Genomic DNA, 12,670 nt, shown 5'->3' with positions numbered 1-12,670 from the left:
CCTGCCAGAGATTGGTGTCAGCAATCCTTATGGGGGCTCCGTGATTGCAAACCTTATAAGATTGGAGGAAAATTCAATGAGACTTTGGAAAAACTTGTAAAAAAAAAACCTAAATTAAATCCTTTTCTCTTTGATATCTTTTAGCAAAAATCCAAGTGAAACTTTAGACTTTCAAACTCCTAAACCTTTAGATATAACTCATTATTAATTTGTATTACTATAACAAAGTTTGAATCCACAGTTGACTAAATTGTATTCCTCCCTATGAATAGTAGTTTCAAGCTGTGGTGAAAAATAAAGTGTAGTATCAAGATCTAGTTTTAAGCAGAGTTCGGGGAAACGGAACAAAGGATATGCATGTCACTATGGCTGAAATTGATCTTAGAAGATTTGAGGATAAAATGTAACATGACAAAACCAAACATATTGAAGTTAACAAATACATATTGAAGTTAACAAATACGTCATTAAAGAAAAATTAGATAATGGTCTTATTTGCCTTCTATATGTGTCCTCCCAAGGCAACCCAACAAATCTTCTGACGAAAAGGGAAAACAACAATAACTTTGAAATAATTATTTCCAAGTTGGGAATGATCCTTATACATCCACCAGTTTGAGGGGATATTGTAAATAGTTCATTTTACTATTTGTTATTTAGTATTATTAGTACGAATGCATGTTTGGATCTTTAGTAAGCCCTAATAAGATATAATACTATCTCTCTCATATATATATATATATATATATATATATATATATATATATATATATATATATATATATATATATATATATATATATATATATATATATATATATATATATATATATATATATATATATATATATATATATATAGAGAGAGAGAGAGAGAGAGAGAGAGAGAGATATTAGTGTTTTTATATTCATTATCCCAATGTATAATATTCATATTCTTAACAAGAATCATGTTAATAGGCGTCATTAAATCATTTACATTATTGGCAATATTTTTTTTATTAACCACTATTTCCCACATCCTAATTTATTTCCATTATACCTCCTACAATATTTTCCAAAGTTGTAGACACTATTTCTTCCTCTGATTCATCCTATATAATTGGTTTCCCTGTTATACATGTATAAATTGTTCTTCTATCTCATTACTCTTGATAAGTTGATTATTGTGCTCATTAAGATTTTATTTTTTGCTCATTATAAATGTTTAGTGCTCAAATCTATAATAACATCATGCTTGTTATAATTTGTTAGGAGTATAATGTTGAGTCATCCACGCTTTCAGTTTATCCTCATATTTTCCTTTGAAGTTATTGCAGTTATCCTTACTATCCCCGCACATGTGTGGTGATCATAAAATGTTGGTAAATTTTCATATTCCACATAACCAAAGAAAGCAGTTATGTTATTTTTTGTGAGACTTGTAAGGAGTGGAAGAGTAAAGACCTAGAGGTACAAGAATTAGGAACTATAGTGGAAAAGACTTTGTTTGAGCCAAAGCTTTTTGGTAAGGAGACTACAGTAGAGCTTGATTATCATTTGACTCGTGATATGGCAATGAGGGAAATTTTATCATCTAACATATACGATTATGATGACCTTAATTGTTGTGTTTAGAATGTGACTGAAGGTTTGTGAGACTCAAAATCAAAGACCTTCAGTGAACCATTCATAAGCAAAGAGAGTAAAAGATGGTTGAAGACCATAATTGATAAGATTCATTAACTAATTAAGAAATAGGAAGCACAAGAAGAAATCGCCTAAGGTGTGCAAAGGTTTCAAGGTAGATGCCTCCAACCGTACGTCTCACTAGTTTCTTTGATGAATTATCTCATGTGTTTTTGTTGTCTATCTTTTGTTTTTTTCTCGCTTTGTTCTTCTTGATGGTTTTGGTTTTGACCCCCTTCCCTTTGTACTATTTTCTTTTGTTTAATATATTTTAGCCTTTAAAAAAAAACAACAGGTTTCAATTTTCTTCAATTCAATGTAAAAAAGAAAAACATGTTTTCATGGTTCTCCTTAGTGACAAAAACTATTGAACTTGAGAATTTCAATTCTCTTATAAGTCAAAGGAAAACATTTGTTGAGTCATGTTGATAATACAACATCGGCATCTAAGAAAGATGAAATTAAGGTTAAATATGCCAAATGGGAAGTCAAAGGTGCTAGAATTAGTTCATGCTAAAATCTAGTTTTCTTGAAAACAAAACCTACTTCATCTCTTATCCATTTTGAAATCATTTCTAGTAAGCTTGAAAAAAAGTAAAAATCCTCCTCTTCAAACACCTAACTTATCTTTCATCTTGCCGACATTCATAAAAGAAGCATAGAGGATTAGAATAAATTCCAGCTAGAATGCAAAAAAGAGAAAACGAGCATCTCTACCAAAAGGAATATCAAATACCTTGATAGATAGATAAATATCACAAAAAGGATAAAAAAGAATTGATGCTTAACATCTTACAAAATAAAATTTTATAAAAAGCTGTTTTAAATGTTCGAATATCTATGCACACATTCTTTACCTGTGGGGACCTTTTCTTTCTCTACTATTTTGCTCAATACTTAACAAAAACGCAATAATTCTATAACTATGCTGTTTTCACTGTTCCACTCAAATCTATCCATCAATGTTGTATGGCCTAGGTCGTCTTCGAAAGCGCACAGGCGGACTATCACACAGGATTCAAAATTTAATACGATTAAAAAGACCTAATAAAATATTTCACATTTAGAATATATGTATTTAAAGACCTAATAAAATATTTCACATTTAGAATATATGTATTTGTTTTACCGCAGCTAAATCATGACTAACTTACATAGGACCTTTGAAAACTTAAAACGATGTCTAACCTACACGAGACTTTTGAAAACTTAAACTTAAAACGATGTCTAACCTACATAAGATTTTCGAAAACTTAAAACAATTCTTCAAAAACTTAAAACACTAACCTACACAGAAACCTTCGAAAACTTAAAACGGTGACTAAACTACACAAAATCTTCGAAAACTTCAAACGGTTCTTCAAAACTTAAAAGGATTATGTGTATGGTATTAGTGTCTACATGTAATTCAAATCAATCTCTTGGGAGATGCTTGTTTGAGTTTATTTATTGCAAAACAGATGTAAAATTATTTGGAAGAACCTATGAAACAACTTATGACAACAAGTCCATAAGTTGTTTTCGACTTCCTTCGGTAAACTCTCCAATATTTGTTATAAAAATATCGCACTCACACATGCGCACTTGTATGGTAAACGATTATACCATGATTCATAAAATATTCAAACCGGTGAAAAACCCGATTCTACCACGATTCACAAAACATTCAAACCGATGAAAAGCCTGATAAATACCGGCGCCAAATAGCCAAGTAACCGAAACTAAATAACTTAAATGTAGAATGGCGGAAAATTAGTTCAAGACCAAGACTGGTGTACCTAGGAAGTTTGGCTAGAGCAGAAAATCTTAACGCTCTGGCCGGCTCCGGCGACAAAAAAGTAACAACAGTTGTAAAAGATAAAGATGGAAATACAGAAACAAACGGCAATTTCACTGCCCCTTCCATGCAAAAGTCTCAACTGGAAAGTTGACTAAATAACCTCACGAGTCTAGGTAGGATAATGTCCGATCGGTTAACGCGATACTGGACGAGTGACCCTTGGCCTCACTGGAGTCTTGGAAGGACTTACCCTGCGGAATCAGAAGGAAAACCAAATAAGATCGAGCTTATTCGTGTTGAAGCTTACATAACAGAAACTATCCTCCAATGATAACGGTATCGAACCTGACAGGCTGGGTTCCCAAGAGCATGCCGCTACAGTTTAGTGCAACGATGGCACTATCTGCCTACACGAGAACAAAGAAATAAACGGCCAGTCAATATATCGGTCCTTGCAGCACATCGCAAATGATATCGCCGAATTCTTTAAAAATTCCTACTTAATTAACAACTACGCGCGTCGAGACAGAGAACATGGAAAGTGAAAACTCACTATCGCAAATTCCACAAAAGCAATTCGAGTTGAATGCACCTGGTCCCCCAAAAGCCTCAAGCGAGTAACCTATGAAATAGAAAGGCAGTGTCGGCAGTGTCAGCCAACATTTAACTTATGAGATAAATAAGTTTAAGCGAATAGCATGAAATAATTATTACGGTCTGACCTCGCCGCAGGATGACTCAAAAAAGTTCTTCACTTCAGATTGAGAAATCTGCACTCAGATAATCGATAGAAATTTAACAATTCATCAAGAGGTTCGACTCCGATAATTCATACATGCAGTATATTATCTTGGTAAACACATTAAAACGGCTAATTGATCCACAAAGCGCTCATTGAACCTTTTTAACCATTCGAACAGTCGACTACTAATCCTAAAAAAATTACCGAAAATATCCGTTACAGTAATTTTCCGAAACAAAATGAAAAATGTTATACCTTTTTGTCGATATTTGTACAATAGACAGTCCTGGTACACATTTCTCGCTCATCATCTGACTGCACATTATAAAAAAAATTGGTAAATACGGTATAGATTAAGGGAATCAATACGCCAAAGGATCGGAAAGTATTCATACCCTAGGGAGGAATGTAGGATTCACAGGAAGGATAGCAGTTTTCGAAGGAAGGACCCTCACTGGATAGAATCCAAGCACAGTACCACCAAGGGTTAAAGCCGCCCTTGCACCATCTGTTCACATAAATTCCATCATAAAAATCATGAAATCGATCGAAAAACGATTGTCTATGTGTCTGTGTGACTGGGAGTTAGATGTGAAGGACAAAAACTTACGTTCATCAGCAAACTCGACAAAAGCAAATCGAAGAACTGAATGCGGATCACCACAAATTCGGCAATCAATGACCTATAAATCAAATGATGCAATAAAACGTTAATAATTTAAATACGGTGATTTTCTAATGGGAGATTTATCTTTCAAGTTTGAAAACTTAGATACTATGCAAGAGAAGAGATGTCATCAGATTTTCGATAGGTCTCTACAGAAAACTCAATGCAGCCATAAAACGACATCGTATTTCACAAATAATTTTGATTTTTATATAATTACTTTACCGATGAAATAATTTCAAAAGACAGTTTAGTTACACGTACACATTCCATCTATACGAGGTTCAGAATAATAAAATAATGGGTTTAATTGAGAAAATTGAAGAAATAACGGCATTACCTCATAACGAACTCAGTTTAACTTAATCAACAATAAACATATATTTAATCGAAAGAAATGAAGAAATCGACAGTGTTAATTATAGAAAAAGCAGAAAAATCCCACATAACAAATAGTCATAATAGGCACACATCATTAATGCTCGACATATCGCACAATTGGAAAGGGGAAATTTCAACAACATAGATATACTGCAATATTAATACCATAGAAAATTATTACGCAATGTAACGGTTTTTACCTATTGTAATCAGATTAAAATTTAAAAAAATAATAATAATAAGAATAGCGAACCAAGCTATCGATGAAGATATGTAGCTTACTTGTCCGCAATTGGTGAACAAGGCTGCAAGCCGCTCCTCAGTAACCTAGACCAAGAGAAGATGGCGTTCAAATAATTCGGTTTTCGATTCTCAAAATCAAATACTAAACACACAATAACAACATAAGCTTTTATTCATGCTATTATCACTTCACTAGTTCACTTACATGCTGATCAATGTCAGAAACATAAACTGTTCTTCTAACGCTGTCTTCTCTCTGAGCCTTCAGCGATCTCCCATTCAACCTTCTCCTCCCTTGAGTGAAGTTGTTTCTTCTCTGCAAGATGACAATAAAATTTTCCAGTAAACACAAAGAGATCAACGATATCAGGATTAACACCGACATAAACTGCTAACTCAATGTTATCGAGTATCGACATAATCACTTCAGCAGATACGCCAGTTTTCACATAATAGAGTCATAACCCATCATAGCATGGTATGCCTCATAAGAATCAATTTCGGGTCAATCATGAAGAAGTGAAAAGATAACAAGATATTGTATTGTAACGTAAAAAGTCGTAGTTAGCTACATAACATAACGGGAATAGAAAATACGCGGGAAAAAAACATGTTTGCCGGTAACCGTGGTTTATAAATGTAAATGCAGTTGCATTGTGATTCCTGAAATTGTCGAAGATGTGACAAAATGAGGCCACAAAAGCTATCACTGTGTAGTAACCACGAATGAAGTAAAAATAAACTACAAACAAATAACACAGAAAAACAAAATCCAATTCAAAAAATAATGCATATAAGCAAGGTTTTAAAAAACGGTCTGTTACCACGAAAACGCTATCAGAAGGCGCCAATACCGCTATTCACTGGTTATATGATAAAGAACAAATTATGGTTAATTCACACCGTGATGACTGCAAACACTATCGCAACACCTGTACTGACCGAAATCGCAAAAGCCTTTACCGCAACCGCTATATAAAACCTTGCGTATATGTATATCAAATACCAAATACATAATTTAGATCTAAAATTTTGACACTACACTCCATATTAACATTATCGGCATATAGATTTTTCCAGCAATGAAACAGTTTTCACAATCTGATTTAACAATTCTAGATACATGGTTTCTCTCCCACTTCCTTTCACCAATTCAATTAAAAATTCAATCTTTTTTCACCACAGAAATCAAAAATCAAACCTACATCAAAATATCAGCACAACCCATCACACTAAAATCAGCACAATATAAACATGAAACAATTGAGCAAAACCCATCATAAAAATCAGCACAACCCATCACTAAAACCAGCAAAATACAAACATGAAACAATTGAGCAAAACCCATCACAAAAACCAGCACAAAAAAACCAAAACTACAAAACCAACCTATCAAAAATGAGAGATCAAACAAAAACCAATCATACCCTTCGATTGTTAAGATGATCATCATTAGGTGCCACCTTATTGTTGACCAGAAAACCATTAGGTCTGAGGATATTAAACCCCTGACCACCACGATGATCATTGCCAGCACCATAAGAAGAAGGAAAAAACTCCTTAGCCAAAGGATTCAGCTTGGTGAACATGTCAACCAGCTTCTGAACACTGAATTCAGATTCACCCTTTGGCTTAGAGTCCATTTTGTTGGCATCAGCTGAAATGTCAGCAGCAACAACCGCAGCAGCCATGGTGATGAAACTCAACACAAAAACCCTCAACAACAAAAAAAAAATGATTTTTTTGACCAAAAAAATGAGAAGAATCGCTTTTTTTATAGAAGCCGGAAAATTATATAAAAAAAATTAAAATTAAAAATGTAGAATTTACATAAGGAGAAATGTGATCAAGCGTTTTTATGAGTGCCCCAGTTTGTGAAAAAACCGGATATGAACAAAATCGGAGTTAATTATTATAAATTGTGAAAATTGGTTTAGAAAATATACATTGAACCAGAAATGGAAACAAAGGGGATTAGGGTTTTGAGATGGATCATCAAGAAGAAAGGGAGAGAGAGTGAGAGTGAGAATGAGAGAGAGAAAGAGAAAGAGAAAGAGAGAGAGAGAAGAGTTTGGTGTTTGGAATAACAAAGGCTTTGGCTTTAGCTTACACTCTCTTGGCCTTTCTTTGTGATGTGTGGTTTTTTTTTTTTTTGTTAAATGATTGTTTGTTGTATATAAGTCTTCTCACATTTAACATAAGATATAGTAGGGGGACCAACCAAAATGTTGGTTAAAAAAATTCATAGTTAGTTAGAATAATTATTATTATAATTGAATGATGAAAGTTTGTGTGTATATTAAACTATATTGAAGAAAGATGTCAAATTGTATTGATTATTATTAAACTTGAAAAATATCATACATAGTCATTTCTATTTGCACTTTTGATTATGTTTTGGAATAATAGTTATTTTAAGTTTATGGATATAAAACATGAAAATATGAAAATATGTATTGCGGACTCTCTTTACTTTCGTAAGATTCTTTAAAGCTGAGAAAGAAGTTGATTCACTCGTTATTAGTTGTCCACAATGTAACTATAAGAGAAAAGTATACAGATTCATACATAAATAAATATTTGGTACATGTGTCGTTTAAATAGTCTTGGGGAAAAGTTGTGTTCATAAGTGAAAATAGAAATGAATACTCAACTAGGCTTCACGTGTTTCTAGTGGAGCATTTGCATCGTCGTATAGGCGTAAACACAAGTAAACAAAGAAGGTGAGTAATTGAGTTATTCAATGTATAACAATTAAACAACACAAATGCGTTCAAGTAATCATATCTAAACTTAACCGTGAAGTCTTGATACTCCAAAATTGTCAAAGTATCATTGTCTGACACGTATCTCATATTGCTACATTTTCAATATGACTCAATATGTATCAGGGAAGTATCCAGAAATTAAATTTAGTTTTTGTAATGGAAAAAATATCAAAAGTTAGGGTTTTCCACCCAAAACACTGCTTGTGTCCCCACAGGACTTTAATTGAAAGGTATGTTGTTCATAGATGAAGCGAATAGGAAAAAGAGATTAGCACTATTATGCGTTTAAGTAATGAGTATTAAGCAATTCTATGAAGCACAAATTTTTGGGATTGAACTAACAATGTTATTTATACTATGTTCTAATTGGTGTAAAAAAGACATTTAATTATCTTTTTTTTTTTTAAGTATATTAATATTTTATCAAGTATTTGGGGTTCATAGTCACATCATATTTATCACATTTTACATATAACGAATTTCACATTTCTATTGCCACATAACATTCACATAATGCACATTTACATTAGACATATGTATAAAAACTTGACACTTCAATTTATCTTGATATCTTCTAGCTCCGAGTACATGACAAAGAATATAGTATTACGCTAACTTAGGATGTAGACACGGAAAACTCCTTATATACTCAGTTCCACTTATTTAGAAATTCCTAAATGACTGTTTGCATATTGGTCTTCTCACATTTAACATAAGATAGTTGGAGGACCAACATATTGGTTAAAAAATGCATAAATAGTTATAATTATTATTATTATAATTGAATGATAAAAGTTAGCTTGTGTGTAACATATAAAATAAAGATATGAAATTATACTGATCGACATCGAACAAGAAAAATAGTCGGGAATTTAACTAGTGACTTTGAACTACGATTCCATATTTGCTTTAAACGATTATGTTAAAGAATAACTTTTATCATTCGATAGTGGAGGTTGAACTTTTGTGACCTGATAAACTAATGAAAACATAAGCAAATTATGAAGTAGAACAATAAAAAATAAATTGTGAGAAATTATAAGTTTGATTAAGTGTGAGTCATATGAAAATATTTAATACGTGTTTGTAGACAAAGTTAATCCTACTACTCCAAACATTATGGTCTTTTAAAATCTAGTTATGACTTGCCTAATTCAGCAATTCTTGCTAATGGTGTGTTTTTTCTCGTTATTAAGGGTACATGGTACTCGCGTTTAGCTTAGCTTCCCTCTATCATGCAACATTATTATTTTCTTTATTTGTGTATGTAACACCCCCAATTCTATGCTAAACAAATAAGGCATATATTTGCATAAATCAGAGTAAAGAAGCATGCATCTCATGAGGGCATTACACATAATTATCAGAATATAAAAACATTTCCACTTTAACATGCAATGGTCAAATACAAGTAACACGAAATTAAAGATCCATAATTAACATGTCAACCACAGCGGAATAATCATCTCATCAATAAATGGTAATTCAGATAATTCTCATACATCATCCACCATATCACAATTATCTTGGCTCAAAGGTCACTCATCCAAAATATAGCATAATACAAATATGACATACATATGAATAAAACAAAGTCTCATAGCATCAAGTCAAATAAAAACTATAAAACCCAATCCCAAGTGTTACATGACTATAGCACGAATGACTACTTAGTCACGACACTCTACAAGAGATCTAAATCTCCAAGCTAAGCCTCCTTCGAAGCACCACTATCCTCGAAACCTGCTCGATGTCGCATTGAACATCATTCAAACAGAAGGGTGAGAATTCAAATAATTATAAATAAACATAATATAGGAAATGTAAAACACAACAAGAATGCATTTCAAGAATTCATCACTCTTCCCATAATCATGCATCATATTCAAATAGTCAAGATTCACATGTTCATGTCATACAACCTAGCTCATTCAATTCCAAGTGATCAAACATGATTACTAAACAATGTACATAATCATATTTCACCAATATATAGATTCTAAGTACATATCCTTTCCAAAAAAATTCACGAAGTAACAATTGTATACCAACATAATCATATTCCAAATGTGCAAGTTATCTTCACACAATCACGTATACACGTTTTCCAAATATATAGACATGTACACAATTCACCGACATATCGCAAGTACGAACATATATATCACCAAATGCACATATCCATCTCTATCCCAATTCAAAAAACATCATAGAATATATTTATATCATTGGAATAATGTCATTTATATCACAATTATACAAGTAATCACATCTCTTATCATATGTATCATCATCAATCAAACATGATTCACATATCCACATATATCATTAATACACATATATTCGCATCTACATCACATATGTTTCAATCACATATATCACATCTGTCATACCCCAATTTTTGACCTAAGATACCACCTCATATCATATCATGTGCATCATTTGCATCACTAACAAATTGCATAGCTTGTGTTTGCTACTTGTGACTCAGCAGGGTTTAATCAAGAAATCACTCATCAGTACAAGTAACAATCAATTAGGGTTTTGTTCTCCCTCCATCTCAAATGAACTATCTTCATCAACAATCAACATTTGGTCCTCAAAGATTCATTTCAACAAGCTCAAAAGCTTTGAATCAACCAGATTAGGATTTTGACTAAAGACAACATACTCCTGACTTTTGCTCAGGATTTGACCTATTGGCTTGGGACATGACCTCAAAAACCCAAATGCATCATCTTGACCTAATCTATTGGCTCAAGACATATCCCACACAAGGATTAATTAACAGTGAATTTTCAAGTCATCAGACTAGGGTTTTGAACCTATCAGGGACTGAAATCAGGGATCACATTTGGGAAACCCTAAAAAGCTCCAAGGCATCACTCAAAGGGTTAAATCATCTTAAAATAATCCATATGTCAATATCCAATGGAAATTGTACTTCAATTCAAGATCCACAGTCATCAATTTCATCTGGCCCACAATTAGGGTTTTTAACCTAATTCACCTGAACAACTGACTTTTTAATCAGGACATGGTGCCACAACTCATACCATGGCTCAAGGTTCTCTAATACCTCAATATGATCCATTCATACCATTCATTTGGTGAGGATATCTTGATTCACCTGAAATCTCCAGAAACGCGATTCACCTGAAAAAGTCAACTGTACAAGATCACCATTGACTTTCAAGGGTTTTTTTTCCAAACTTTGGAAGAGAATATCTCAAAATTTCACCTACAAACTGAAAAAAACTTCCAACATGAAATTTGTAGATTTTGATCCAATGAACAACTTTGTCACATATAATTTTTTTGCAAGAGATTAATCATTTAAGAGATATGGAGCTTCAAAGTTGGTATCTTTTTGCAAAATTCACAAAAGACTTCATTTTCTTCAAACTTTATAGGTCTTTTTCACCAATTTCCTTAAAGATCTTGAGGAAGCTTTCAACTAGGGATTTGAAGTACATAACAAGATCTTTCCAAAATGACCAAGAGCATGAAAAAATATGGAGTGGAGCTATGGTTTTGAATTTTGACATTAGTGACCATAATGCTTAAAATTTCAAGCCATTTTCACAAATCATGAACACTTTTTGGCAAATGATGCAAGCAATGACATAAACAAGTAATGAATGCAAGATATTTACCACTTGAGATAAGATTGGAAGAAGATAGGAAGCATTGGAGATTTTAACCATGGTTAGCCATTTTTAACCTTATGCATTAAATGTGAAAGATTCCATTTTATCTCTTAAGCCAAATCATCATTGTAATCTCAACTTGCAAAGCTTGGAGTTCAGAATTCTTGGCCTATAAATAGAGGTCCAAACTTCATTCAAAATCACACCAAAACATTTCAAAGCATTTGTTTTCTCTCTTCTTTCTTAAGTTCCAAGTTTCAAAGTTTCAAAGAGTGAGAAAGGACAAAACTCAAACCCTTGAAGTTACGACCAAACCAATGCTCCTAACACTTCCTAAACATCATATGGGATGTGTTTGATCCATCCACACCTCACCAAAACACCCAAAACTCAGAATTCACTTTCACCCTCCATATGAACATAAAGTGAACCTTAACATGCCAATTCTCATACCAGTTCATATTTGACCAAGTTAACACTTTAAACACCATCCATATATCACATATGAACTATCCAAACACTCACCATCAACCTGAAACATCAGAATCATCAAGCTCGGTCCTCACTTGCTCCTACTGCAGATCGGGTACCATGGAGTGATCCAGAGGTTTTCAATTCATTTCAAGCATTCAAACATGTTTCATAATCATCATTGAAGTTTTCCAGATCAAGAAACAACATCTGTAACACCTCCTGGCACGAATTCAATTTCCAGTTTTGCAAACTTTTGAGGTAAGTGATATGAACTTCAAACTCCATCATCCATGCATCA

At 32.9% G+C, this 12,670-nt stretch overlaps 1 protein-coding gene across 1 annotated transcript; it reads right to left on the bottom strand.

The window, feature by feature from the left end:
- Positions 1 to 3,342: 3,342 nt before the first annotated feature.
- On the bottom strand, positions 3,343 to 7,616 carry LOC131594589 (polyadenylate-binding protein-interacting protein 9-like). The gene is made up of 10 exons (XM_058866763.1): positions 6,908 to 7,616; positions 5,686 to 5,796; positions 5,520 to 5,564; positions 4,800 to 4,872; positions 4,585 to 4,697; positions 4,445 to 4,504; positions 4,170 to 4,217; positions 4,001 to 4,069; positions 3,793 to 3,854; positions 3,343 to 3,698 (listed from the first exon to the last, which is right to left on the bottom strand). The coding sequence occupies exons 1-10, from the start codon at positions 7,169 to 7,171 to the stop codon at positions 3,641 to 3,643; spliced, it is 903 nt and encodes a 300-aa protein (XP_058722746.1). The 5' UTR covers positions 7,172 to 7,616; the 3' UTR covers positions 3,343 to 3,640.
- Positions 7,617 to 12,670: the final 5,054 nt, after the last annotated feature.

Source organism: Vicia villosa, linkage group LG4 (genome assembly GCF_029867415.1).
Source record: "Vicia villosa cultivar HV-30 ecotype Madison, WI linkage group LG4, Vvil1.0, whole genome shotgun sequence".
NCBI classification, from domain to species: domain Eukaryota; kingdom Viridiplantae; phylum Streptophyta; class Magnoliopsida; order Fabales; family Fabaceae; genus Vicia; species Vicia villosa.
The sequence above is the reverse complement of the archived record's forward strand: the minus strand, read 5'-3'. Positions and strand labels throughout refer to the sequence as shown.

Coding starts and splice junctions, on each gene's coding strand:
- LOC131594589 (XM_058866763.1), bottom strand. CDS start 7,171: ATGGCTGCTGCGGTTGTTGCTGCTGACATTTCAGCTGATGCCAACAAA. Junction 4,505..4,584: donor ATCCTACATTCCTCCCTAGG/GTATGAATACTT, acceptor TATAATGTGCAG/TCAGATGATGAGCGAGAAAT. Junction 3,699..3,792: donor TTGGGAACCCAGCCTGTCAG/GTTCGATACCGT, acceptor CTGATTCCGCAG/GGTAAGTCCTTCCAAGACTC.